The 13,902-nt window shown below is 42.0% G+C and overlaps 1 protein-coding gene across 1 annotated transcript; it reads left to right on the plus strand.

The window, feature by feature from the left end:
• Positions 256-1,692, plus strand: LOC109841820. The gene is made up of 3 exons (XM_020410757.1): positions 256-771; positions 856-1,084; positions 1,175-1,692. Exons 1-3 carry the CDS (start codon positions 256-258, stop codon positions 1,690-1,692), a joined length of 1,263 nt encoding a protein of 420 aa, XP_020266346.1.

Raw genomic sequence — 13,902 nt, forward strand, 5'->3', positions numbered from 1 at the left:
TCAATTTTGTTTTCTATACTTACATAATTTAGATGTTTATCTTTGCTTGCTTATGTCCTTCGTGTATATGAAGGCTAGCTCAAAATATTGGCACAGTTTAATTTTATTTAGAATATGAGATCGTGGTTGATTTAAGAAGAAATTATGTGTAGTTATATAATTTTACTATACTGAATATCCACTAAAAGTATTAGAATTAAAAATTCGATCCCATTATTTGTCTATGCATAAGAATGTATTTTGCACCCATTGTAGATGGAAGATATTGTTGACAAAGCGTTAATGAGGATATCGAGTAATGCTACTATGTCTGCCATCGCCACTGTGTTGACATGTGTAATGAGAATGCGTTGTAGAAGAAAATCTGTCACCTATCACCATGGGGAGGGGAAAAAACAGAAAATAGAGTCTAGGGATGCCCACATATGCCGTGTATTTTCTGGCTATAGTCACAGCTGTAGAGACTATATTAGAATGCGGCCTCATGCATTTGAAAATCTTGTCAGTATAATGAGAGGGTCCGGCCTACTACGGGATTCACGTGATGTAAAAGTTGAAGAACAGTTGCTCATGTTTCTTAATGTATTAGGACATAAAACAAAAAATAGAATTGTAAGATCACATTTCATAAGATCGGGAGAAACAATTTCTAGATATTTTAACAAATGCCTAGAAGCAGTTGGTTGTATACGGGGGCGGTTCTTGAAGCAAGCACCAATGGAATTAGCGCCAGAGATTGCAAGCAATCATTTATACTATCCTTATTTCAAGGTAATACACTCATGAACATACAGTGATCTACAGAAGTAAAATTGTTATCCTATTGTTTAATAGTCAATTTGTAAAATTATATAGGATTGCATTGGCATGATAGACGGGACCCACATTGACGCTATGCTTCCTGCTAGCCTTGTGGCCCGCTTTAGAGGCCGTAAAGGTGTGACTCAAAATGTTCTAGCCGCCTGCACCCCAAATAAGTTATTTTCATATGTTCTCGCCGGTTGGGAGGGGTCTGCAAATGATTATAGAGTACTACAAGATGCACTTTCAAGACCTCAACCTCATGGCCTGAGAGTCTACGATGGTAATTACTCGTTAATGACAAAAATGGATATTCAATTGTAATTTACAAAGAATTTAATTATTTACGATAATGTGTTGTTTAAAATTGTAGGCAAATATTATTTGTGCGATGCGGGGTACACCACCATGCCTGGCTTCATCTCCCCTTATCGTGGTGTACGTTACCATTTAAATGAGCACAGGGGTAGGCCAATAAATAACAGAAGAGAGTTATTCAATCTAAGACATTCCTCGCTACGGTCTAAAATTGAATCAACCTTTGGATTGTTGAAGAATCGTTTCAAAATCCTCACTGCAAAGCCACATTATCCTTTTCCAACCCAAGTTGACATAGTATTGGCTTGTGCTATACTTCATAACTACATTGCTATAGTCGACCTGGGCGATGACTTATTAAATGAGGACATTACCATTGATGATGACGATGTAGAAATAGCTACTGAGGGGGAAGATGCCAATCTTGTTGACTTTTCTCAAAATGTAACACAAAGAGAAGAAAGAGATTCAAGGAATGAATGGAAAGAGAAGAGGGATGACATTGCAAGTGCTATGTGGCTAGACTATTGTAATAAATATCGTGGTGGGGACACAACCGAAATTGGCTTGTAATTGACATTTTTATATTTCCAGAATTGTTGTATTTCTTAAGTTTGTCGTCGGGACTGGTTGTATTTATTAAGTTTGTTAATGGTGGCTTGATTTTATCTTTACATTATGTGCCTTTGGTCTAACATGATCTTTGTTCTTCATATTTTCACCATGTGATTTTATTATAACAGGTCCTTCATCCTTTTAAGTATGGCCGAGTTTGATGATAGAAATGATGATTGTGATGCCACTCCCTCCCCTAAAACCCCTCCAGCTCCTCCTTCAAACTTGAACATGAACTTCATGTCATTCCCTCGTGCACCATTCTCTGCTCCCCCCCACCCCCTCCATTTCCATCTTTCTGTCCTTACGACGGTAATTTTGCATATATGACTCAACAACCTACGTCTTACATGAACATGCTTACTAGCCACCATACATTCCATGCAACCCCTAGCCCACATAACAGTAATTGTCAATCTGGAGAGAGTCGTTCGACTAAGAGGGTTAATGAAGTTGATGCTGAGGCAATATCGCCATCCCGGAAAAAGAAGAAAGTAGCTGCTAAAAGAAGATTGGCGTCAACAATTACAGACAAGCCTCCCAACACTAGGGGTGTGCCTAACATGTATTGGAATGCCAGACATGATGATGTTCTAATCCCTGTTCTTGCTCAATTGGCAAGAGATGGCCTTAAGGTTGATAAAAATTTTAAAATGCATGCATACAAAGTGGCCGCAGATGAAGTTAACAAGAAATGTGGAACTGGATTCACAAAGGAGAATGTGATGAACCATATGAAGAGCTTGAAGAGAAAGTTTTTTGATATGCGAACTGTGGTGAACATGAGCGGGGCTGGATTTGATCCGACATCAAAAATAGTGACCATGGATCCAGATTCATTTGATATGTGGACAAAGGTATCGATTGGTACTGGCTATATTTATCTTTCATTATTTGCGTACAATTTTATGTAGTGAGCAATTTTTTCTTAAATTTAGTTATTACATAGGACAATAAGTGCAATAGCTCAAAGTTTAAGGAGTACTTGAACACGCCTCTAACGCACTACGAAGATTTTTGTATGATTGTTGGTGATGACCAAGCAAGGGGAAATTATGCCAAAGATGTGAGTAAGAAACTTGGTAATAGTCGGCCTAATCCACTTTTTGAGGATCCGATCAATCTTTGTGAAAATGATGATATTGAGGCCTCAAAGTCACAATTTGAGGCTGAGACACCAAGTGTTGAAAGGCTTGACCCTCACTCTCAAAATGTGAAGTCGGCTAGCGGGGTAACTTCTACATCCAATGCCAAACCTCATTCAAAAAGGAAGGGTGGCAAGGGAAAAGAGGATGATTCACTAATGCGTGAACTCATCGAGTCCATGTTCCACTCAATCCAAAACCAACATATTTTACATTGGACTGATCGCATGGCCAAGGCTTTATCCGCACATGCAGCTGATTTCTCTGAGACAATACTGGATAAGGTGCTGGATTTTCTATATGACAATGAATCAGAATCTAGGCGGTTCATTATCAAGTCGAAAAATGCGCAGAAACTAATCTTTGAGAAGATTATACGCGAAAATGGATTTGCCACCAATGATTTGCCGTAGTGGACACTATATTGGGTAATGGATTAGTTTCCTACCTACTTTTGCACTATTATAGCCGTATTTATAATCAAGTGAACATGTTATAATCTTGTAATATTGTGAGACAACACATTTACTTTATGTTCATGAAGCAGCAGCGACCTATCATGTTTCTTACTCCTGTCTTGGCTCATGTTATTTTTGTTGAGTTGTATTACCAAGTCTAAGCTGTTATTTTTGGTTGAGTTATATTTTTCAATAAGTTACTAAGCTTATAACATAAAAAGACAATGAGAAGCTGTTATTTTTGGTTGAGTTATATTTTTCAATAAGTTACTAAGCTTATAACATAAAAAGACAATGAGGAACTGAATTTATAAGTTACTAAGCTTATAACATAAAAAGACAATGAGGAACTGAATTTATATATTGTATTACCAGGTCTGAAGTAACTGCTACCTCATCTGTGTACAGGTTATAATGATTCGCATAAGTTACTCAGGGTTTTTTCAATAGGCAATGAGGATTGCTCATGTTATTTGTTAATGCAGCCTATACTGAGTAATTGTATTGGTCTGGATAAGGCTTACCATGATGAGATTACAATCTAGATTGCTAATGTGATTTTTAGGTGAGGCAACTATTATGCGTAGGCAATCCTCAATGCAATTACAATATGTAGGCGAGGCATCGTATACTGATAATATAGCTATAATCTGAGCCTTGTATGCCATTGCTATCTTAGATTTATTTGACTTTTTAAGTTGTGCCTCAATTTTCAGCTTTGCTAGGTTTTTTTTCTTGCTTCAGTTGCTGGTTGTGCATCTGAGCTTTGTATGCCATTGCTTCACTTATATTATTCAGCTTTTTGTGCTGAGTTTTGCATGAGTTGTTTTTCCTTGCTTTAGTTTCTAGTTCTGCTTCACTTTGATATGCTTCAGTTCCCAGCTGTGCACTACATTGCTTAGCTAAAAATTTCAGCTGAGTTGTTGCAGTTGCTCCTGTCTTCAGCTTTGCTGACTTTTTCCTTTGCACTCAGTTTTTAGCTTTGCATCACTATTTATCTGGGTTTAGAGTATTTTTATGTACAAGTTATAACTATGTATATAAGTTAGTTTGGATTTTGTTTTTATTTGTTCTAGTATTACCTAGCTGAGTTTTGCTGAGTTGTTTTTCCCTACTTCAGTTCTCAGAGTTGCTGTTTGTGTTGAGTTGTTATTTCAATAGGCAATGAGGATTGCTCATGTTATTTGTTGATGAAGCCTATACTGAGTAATTGTATTGGTCAGGATAAGGCTTACCATGATGAGATTGCAATCTAGATTGCTAATGTGAGTTTTAGGTGAGGCAACTGTTATGCGTAGGCAATCCTCAATGCAATTACAATATGTAGGCGATGCATCATATACTGATAATATAGCTATAATATGAGCCTTGTATGCCACTGCTATCTTCGATTTATTTGACTTTTTAAGCTGTGCCTCAATTTTCAGCTTTGCTAGGTTTTTTTCTTGCTTCAGTTTCCAGATGTGCATCTGAGCTTTGTATGTCATTGCTTCACTTATATTATTCACCTTTTTGTGCTGAGTTTTGCATGAGTTGTTTTTCCTTGCTTCAGTTTCCAGCTCTGCTTCACTCTGATATGCTTCAGTTCCCAGCTAAAAATTTCAGCTGAGTTGTTGTAGTTGCTCCTGTCTTCAGCTTTGCTGAGTTTTTCCTTTGCACTTAGTTTTCAGCTTTGCATCACTATTTATCTGGGTTTAGAGTATTTTTATGTACAAGTTATAACTATGTACATAAGTTAGTTTGGATTTTGTTTTTATTTGTTCCAGTATTACCTAGCTGAGTTTTGCTGAGTTGTTTTTCCCTGCTTCAGTTCTCAGAGTTTCTGTTTGTGCTGAGTTGTTATTTCAATAGGCAATGAGGAACTCTGAGAACTGATGAGATTGCAATCTGTGCTGAGTTGTTCATACCGCAGTAATTCCCTGCTTTAGTTCTCAGAGTTTTTGTTTGTGCTGAGTTGATGCAGCCTATTGATATATTTGTTGAGTCTGTTTCCAGCTACTATTTCCAGCTCTGCTTCACTTTGATTTGCTTCAGTTCCCAGCTGTGCATCACTTTGCTTAGCTAAAAATCCCAGCTGAGTTGTTGCAGTTGCTCCTGTCTTCAGGTTTGCTGAGTTTTTCTTTTGCACTCAGTTTTCAGCTTTGCATCACTATTTATCTGGGTTTAGAGTTTTTTTATGTACATGTTATAACTATGTACATAAGTTAGTTTGGATGTAGTTTTTATTTTTGTTCCAGTATTCATCTGTGATTTGCTGAGGCATATACTCCATGGATTGCCTCCATAAATTTCATTTCAGTATTCATCTGTGATTTGCTGAGGCATATACTCCATGGATTGCCTCCATAAATTTCATTTCATACCACATTACACTTTGCAACTACATGGCATGGATTGCCTCCATAAATTTCATTTCATACCACATTACACTTTGCAACTACATGGCATATTTTCAAAGCTAAAGATGAGTACACAGATTATAACTAAGAACAATACAATCATTTTTCAAATGATTAGTTGATGCTCTGCAGTTTTCAATTCCCTCTTCAGCTTTTTGATTTTCATTGCCCTTTTATCTTCATTAATGTCCTCACTTTGTGATTGCTGATTTCTATTTCTGCTGCACTCGCCCGCTTTGTCGGCCCACTAAAAGAAGTTGCATTCCTTATTTGGGAACTTAGCGCAACCCCAATAATGTCTCCCTCTATTTTTTCCATTTGCGCATAGCTTCATGGGTGTTGGAAGTTTGCATTTGCACCTAACTTCATATGCATAGCTTCATGGGTGTTGGAAGTTTGCATTTGCACCTAACTTCATATGGGGCACCCTCTACTTTGCTGTTCCATTGCCGCTCCATCAATCTGCAGTGGCTTTGTTGCTACGAATCTGGAAAAAATTGGAAGAATGAAAAATTCTTACCTGGTTGAGATGTTGCAGTCCCCAAGTGAACCTATTTGTTGACTTTTTAAGCTGTTGGTGGCTCATTATATAGGCCCCCAAGTGAACTTTATTGTTGAGCTGTTGCAGCCCCTACTAGCCGTTTACTCTTGTGTTTGTTGAAATCGGTCACTGAGTAATTGTAACTAGCCGTTGTAGTGGCTTTGAGTGATGAAATGTTAATAACTCTGCGGTAACTTCACCACAGGTATGTGTAAACACTCTTTTTTGGCATCTTTCCTATTCTTCGGCTTTGAAACAAACACAACAGGGAAAGCTTTTTTTGATGGTGTTTTCCTTTTCTTTGGTGGTGAACCAATCATGGGTTTTGGATATACTTTCTTAATATTCACTTTATAACTCCATAACAAACACAAGTTATGGATTCCTGGATGATCCAAAAAAAATTTAGGAAATGGTTATTTTCCTTGGAAAACATATCCCCTTAAGTTCACGTAAGTTCACCTTAAGTTCACCTAAGTTCACCTCTCATTATATATATATATTTTTGTCATAATATCAGATTTAATCTTCACATAGAAAACAACAAATGTAAAAAACCTTTGTGCACTGACCACTAAGCCATGGGCATAGAAAAACAAATCATTGAGCCAATGACTAAATGCCAACTTACTCACTGAAAAAATGAAAGTATACGGATAGCAACAAATTCCTATGTTGTGCGATAATGGAGTTTATAAAGAGAGAAACAAACAAACTTGAGTGTAAGTGTACTTATGGAACTCACTGAGAAGTGGAAATAATATCTTGTTTGTTATGAATCCAAGGTGTAGCCCATGTGTATGACTTGGTACTATATTTTCTAAAGTTTTGACCTTTTTCAATCTATTGATTGCGATCGTAGACGCTAGAGAACAATCTATCATGGTATAGTTCCTAATAGTAATCTCAAGTCATCAATTACGTCCTTGATCTCTGTGGATTAGTACACTTGCATTGCTCACTTTATTTAAAGAGCAAAAAAAGTAAAAAATAAAAGTTTGAATGTCAACTCAATCTTGTCTGCGAAGGCCATTAATGTTTGTTAACAATTAATGATAATAAAATATAATTACTAAAAGAAAATTAATTCTAATAAACTTTGAAATTTTTTAGGAAGCAACAAATTGGACAAATCTTTGCCCGCTAGCAACTAAAACACAGGCATCGTCATACCAAAGGGAACACCAATCATTGAACAGACCTAAATGCATGTATATGACTGAATGCCAACTCAATCCCTGAAATTATTAAGATGGGTAACAACAAAACTTTGAGTTTAAGTGTGATTATGGAACTCATGAAGAGAGGAGAGAAGGCAAGAAAAGTTTTGGGTGTAGGCGTGCTTGAGAAACTCACCAAATTAAGGTTGGAAACAATATCTTATTTGTTCCTAATTGTAGGTGTAAGCCCATGTGTATGCCTAGACAATATTCTGAAGTTTATGTCAATTAATTGATATTTTCTTGCCTTTCTTCTAGGTGCTTTTAGTACTAACCTAGCCCACATAACCACAGCATAGGACGGCATATATATATATATATATATATAATATATAATATTACTAATATATATAAATATATGAGGATTGAGCTGAAACTTATTTAGCGCGGCAATATATATATATTATAATATATATATATATATATATATATATAATATATATAATATACAAAGAAAATGACTTAAATTTGTCTCGGAAACAAAAATAAAAAAAAAACTTAGTGGAATCAAATGACCTTCGATAGTTGGTAATTAATTTATAACAACATTGTAAATCTCGCACACAATTTGTGCATCAAGGGTACGTTAAGGTAATCGTCTGATTTTGTAGGAAGTTGACATCTATTTCACCATATATTTGTCATTTTGTAGGAGAAGTTTACAACAACTCTCCATTAAGCATGGTGCAAATCAAGTTTAGTATCAGTTGCTTAATAATAAATTGGAGTGTCACTCACATGCTTGTGATCTGTCTGTCGTTAGCGCATGAATTGATGCATGTATGCTATCTTGTCAATTTTGACAGGCCATTTCGGCAACTAGATGATAGTTTCAAGGGATTTAGTAGGGGTGAATTTGAAATAACTAACCTGCTAAATTTGGGGTTTAAATAGCCCACTTGAACTTTGCCTATCTCACATAACCCCTAGAACTTGGGTATCTTGCAAAAGCCTCCTTAACTTTAACATTTTCCCACTGGACACTTCAATCTATAATTTGTATGTAAATAAAACGTCCTTCAGACAAAATAAAACTCCAAAATTTTTCATTTATAGGTAATGTACCTCCCTCCTAAAAATTTGGGTTTTTCTTTTAAAATTTTTTATTTATTTGTGAATTAAACACATACTCAGCTGATCCCGCCGTCGCCACATTCTTGTTCATAAATTTTTGTACCCTCCTGAGGAATTCCACCGCATCAGCTGCAAGGAAACCAAACGTATCGAACGCGAACGGGATGAAACTGTGTTGGTTGTCCTTGCAAGCTTGATCATGTTTGCCCACATTCGCCTCTGCCGCCTTATCCGCTGCATGCCCAACAGTGAACACTCCATTACAAAATCCCACCAATGGAGACACCCCCGTGAGATCAACACAAGCGTGCTTCCCCCCGTTCCAACTGTAGACAAGAACGTCTGCCGGCCTTAACGTAGATCTAGCCTCTCCAGGAGGGGTGAGGAAGTTGACTGGCGCTTCCTTCTTTGATGGGATCCCTGCTCTTCGGATGATATCATACAAGACATCTCTGACTAAGTCGTGCCTGTACTTGAACCCTGGCTGCTTCTGACAGTGGATGACATGCTCTCCAAAAGCATCCATCTGCGCCCTACGACAAACTGGGCACATAGTCCCCTCCACGAACAAAGCATCCATCTGCGCCCTACGACAAACTGGGCACATAGTCCCCTCCACGAACAACGGAACCAACAACCTATACCTGAGAATGGCCTGGTACTCCCCCGGTGTCATACGTTGCCCTAATCCCTCAATAGGCGTGGCCAATAAGAAATCCTGGGCGTGCTTTGCCCGCAGGCACCCAACAATAGCCACCTGCTTCTCTGATAGATCAAACTCCGTCGCTAGATCTCTACAAATACCACCAAAAAAGGTGTCTGCCAAGTAATGCATTGGTTTTGGGGGGACAGACCCTTTAGTGGTGATTTGAAGAAGGTCAACCTCCGGTAGCTTAGCCTGAAGAAAGGCCCGGGCAGAAATAAAGTGCTCGCCTAAAGAGACCTCGCCACAACCTCTCAAAATGAGGTCTTGGAGCTCGATGGAGTGAATCCGTGAGGCCACAAAAGCAAACTGTATGGCATCGGCCGCTGCGTATACCCCCAGCCCGCCAACCTTGATAGGTAAAGTGCCTAGCCTCCATTGGAGATCCCCGAAGCCTGGGCCTTCGGATGTGACTATGCTCTCGACAGACCTCCGAAGAGCCATATCAAACTGAGTCGCCGCCTTAGCAAACAGCTGTGGCGGACAAGTCCTCAAGGCAAAATACAGCTTGGACAAGCCCGCACAAGCTCTCAAAAGGACGATCTCGCACTGAGGATCCCTAAGTTGGTCCAATGCTTCCATTAACTGAGTCGCCTTAGCCACCCTTTTGGCTGCTAACCCACCAACAAACTCATCCTCCATGCTAACCGCTCCACCTAAAAGCCTCACCCCATCGCGAGGCCGACTGATATCCAAGGGAAAAAGCCCCTCCAGCAAACTCCTAGGATCCTGGGAGGGCCAGAATAATTCAGTTTTGGTGACATTGAGGTCCAACCCGAGCCTTGGGCCTTCAGTCTCGATCACCTTATATGCCTTAGCAATCTCCAAAGTATCCCCGACCAATGACCCATCGTCCAAGTACCAAGCTTGAAGAGCTAGCTTGCACTCTTCTTGCACTCGTAGAATCAACGGGTGAACCGTGAGGGCGAACAACAGAGGCCCTAATGGATCCCCCTGTTGAATCCCCCGAGCAGACCAGATAAAATCCGCCCCCAAGTACAGTCTAGCGGGCGGCACATAGAGAAATTCCACCCAAGGAGAGATCGCTGAATACTTAAGGCGCACTTCCCGTAACATGCTACTCCTGTCCACCAAATTAAATGCATTGCGGAAGTTGACCAAAAGCATGGAGAGCGAGTCATCCGCATGATGGACACCAACGTACCTATTAACCGCATGCAAAACTGCTTCCGCCCCTCCTGAGACTCCTACCCCAAACTGAAAATCGGCCAAATAACTCGCCATGTCCTTCTCCACCTTCTTCATGAGAGCGAGTCATCCGCATGATGGACACCAACGTACCTATTAACCGCATGCAAAACTGCTTCCGCCCCTCCTGAGACTCCTACCCCAAACTGAAAATCGCCCAAATAACTCGCCATGTCCTTCCCCACCTTCTTCATGGCCACTTTAGAGACGAGGCGCCTCCAAATGGCACCTACCGCAATCGGCCTTATGCCCCCATCACCCTTCAACAACGGAGTGAGAGGAGCACTAGCAATAAACTCCGCCAATGATGCCGGACAACGCCCTTGCAACCACAAATTAACCACTGGAGTGAGAGACGCGAGAAGGTCTTTAGCAATAGTGGACTCCGGACCACATAGAGCATCTAACAAATGTTGGGCTCGAAGGCCATCACGGCCGCAAGAGGTCCCCTTAGGGAAGGACCGCAAGCAATGGAGAACCTCCCCGCAATCCACAGAGAGCGGCTCTTGGTCATACCCCAAAGCAGGCAACACCGGTGGAGGCGCCGAAGGGTGCTTGTCCTCAAGGGACTGACGTGTCTGCGCAGTGTCAGGTGCAACTCCCGAGGACGTGAGGACCTTCACGGCCGCTGAATAATGCCCGTCCGATATCTTCCTCAAACACTGTTTGACATTGATAATCGTTGGGCAAGCACCAGGGTCGTCTTTCCGGATAGAGGGGGGAGAAGGGATCTCTCTAAACATGGTGTCAAGGAGTTTATGGGGGCCTCCAACCTCACCCCAGATGGACAATGCATCCAAGATATGCCATTGCTGAATAGCCTTTCTGTTTCCTGACCTCGAACTCTTGCGATCATGGGTTTTAATAACCCTTAAAGTACAACATGGCAAGATCAAAAGCCGTACCCAAGCGTCACAAGATTGCGGGTTAGAAGACACCCCGGAGAGCGAGGCTTTGAGGGCAGCCACCCATCCGCGAACACCAAGCAGCCCCACCATCTACCGCCCAACACCTCTGCACCATAACGACTAACTGAGCCGCGAGCTTCCGGCACACACTCCCCTCTTAAACACCTATTCCGGCAAAACCCCAGCTAGAAACACTCTTTCACAAACCCCACACTCGCCCTACCCCACCTTGCTGTTCGAGCCTTGCAAACGACTTTAACCGAACTGCGACGACTTCACACACCATAGCGCACCACGCCACCAGGATCCCAATATCCCGCATTCGACACAGCAGTCCCCAGACCTCCGGAGGACAATCTAGGCGCAGAGAGGGGCACTAGAGCCGAGGATATCCACAATGGCTGCACCCCTACATTTCCTCGCCATCCTCCTGAACGGTGGTCGACAGACACTCTCCTGTCATGCTTAACAATGTTTGACTAAGAGCATGAATAACGTCAAGCATGCTACTACACATCCACTTGCCCATAGCTCGTAGTGTGGCCTCAATGAGTTGAAAATGTAATGATCACGACGTTAACAAGCCCTGCATCTCTCGACCTTTAGCGACTCCAATTGAGATGTTGTTGCGTATAAGTGAACAACCAAATAACGCAGGGTGAGCCCTCTACCCTCAGAAGCCCCTTGCCGCTACATCCGTCAAGTCCCTTGAGAGTGGCCATCAAGACAAACACCTCTGGCGGCGCCAAGGAGGGGGCGCACGGGCAGGACGCGGACGTGAGGGGAGAAACGCACTGAATCTTTGCGGCGGAGGCATGGCAAATTGGTCGGCGACGGCACCGGAGCCACACTCCGCTAGATGGCACCAGGAAAAAAAACACCCCCAACTCCTTTACCAACCGCCATCTGGGCCCCTTCACACACAACAGTACTATCCCCACACACAGTCAATTCACACCATCTCTCTTCACCTAACCATCAGCACTCATGCACAAAACCCAACAAAGCACATACCCACGCGAGCACATTATACCACTACCACCCCCTATACACACATCCCTCACACTTCGCTGTACACATATCCGACAACACCAGACCTATCCACTAGAAAAAATCCCATCCACAGCGCCCAACGCACACACTCACCGTCACCACACGCCCCACGCCCCGCATCCCTCACGCACCCATCTCGCTGTCTACGATGCTGGATGCCGCTGCGACCCGCCTGCTTGAGGGTAGACGCCGCTGACCTGCAGGGGAGAATACTCGCTGGGGACGCCGCCGCCGCCTGCCCGAGCGCCGGAGAATGCCCGCCTGCGACGCTGCTGCCCTGCAGCGGTTGTTGTCGGACGGACGCCGCTGCTGAGGGCCAGGATGTCGGGATCTCGCCGATCTCGCTGCTGGATGCCTGGATGCCGCTAGACGCCGCTGCCTGAGGGTTGGACGCCGCTGCCTGGATGCCGCTGCCTGAGGGGAGGAGAATGCCTGGACGACGCCGCTGCCCTTTGTTGAAAGGGAGAGGTTCCGAGAAGGAGCTCGCCGGTAATTGATCTCAAACAGCGGAGTTATCGGCGGAGCTGCGGCGTGCCCTAGACCGAGATATTTTTTGATTTGAGTTTCGTATGAAACAAAAAAAGTTATATTTTGTTTTATATTTTGGTTTTTTTTTTGTTTTTTGGGTGGGGCGGGGTGTTTAATCTATCAACAACCCGTGCCATATGGATCTTGTGATGAACAAATAGCAAGCAAGAACTCACAACAAAATAAAAACTTACAGGAAAGAACAAATAAAGCAGAGATCACAAGATTTAACGAGATTCGGCAATTGTGTCTACGTCCTTGGGAGCCACACCAGAAATTTCCTTGATTATTAATGAAGATTACAATGCTTGTAAACGGCTATCTCTCTCTCTGATATCTCTCTCTCAAAGTGTTCAAAATACTCTTACAAGGACGCACAAAACAATAGCCAAACACCCCTTAAATATATATATACAAACCCTAACTCAAACAGATTCCCAAACGAACCAGAAAAAGCGTTTGACCCGCTATCGGTTGACCGATGCACTTGCATTGGTCGACTGATAAGAGCTTCTCAGCCTGCTTCGTGCACAATATTGTTCAACTGATGGCACCCAATCAGTCGATCTACCAGAACGATTTTCCAAGCTCGTTTCTGTCAGTCGAATCGGTCGACTGGTGCTTCTCTATCACTCGACTAATCAGACTCTTCCTGTATATGCATTGTTTGTTCCCAGGGTTCAGTTTACACCTCCAAAACCAAGGGGGTGGGGTGTGGGGTTGGGTTGTGAGACACCCCAAAGTGCAAGGGATTATGTGAAAAAAACAAATGCAAGGAGGTTTTGTAAAACTAATTAACCCTTTTTAATAATTCGTCCAAAGAGACACGCTGCACTTTAAGTAGGTTCTCTGTTTGGTCATCTTTATCAAAAAGAGAACCTAATAAAAGTTTCTATTCCACCACTTTAGGGTGCATGAGGTCTGGTCCAT

Source organism: Asparagus officinalis, chromosome 5 (genome assembly GCF_001876935.1).
Source record: "Asparagus officinalis chromosome 5, Aspof.V1, whole genome shotgun sequence".
Lineage (NCBI taxonomy): Eukaryota > Viridiplantae > Streptophyta > Magnoliopsida > Asparagales > Asparagaceae > Asparagus > Asparagus officinalis.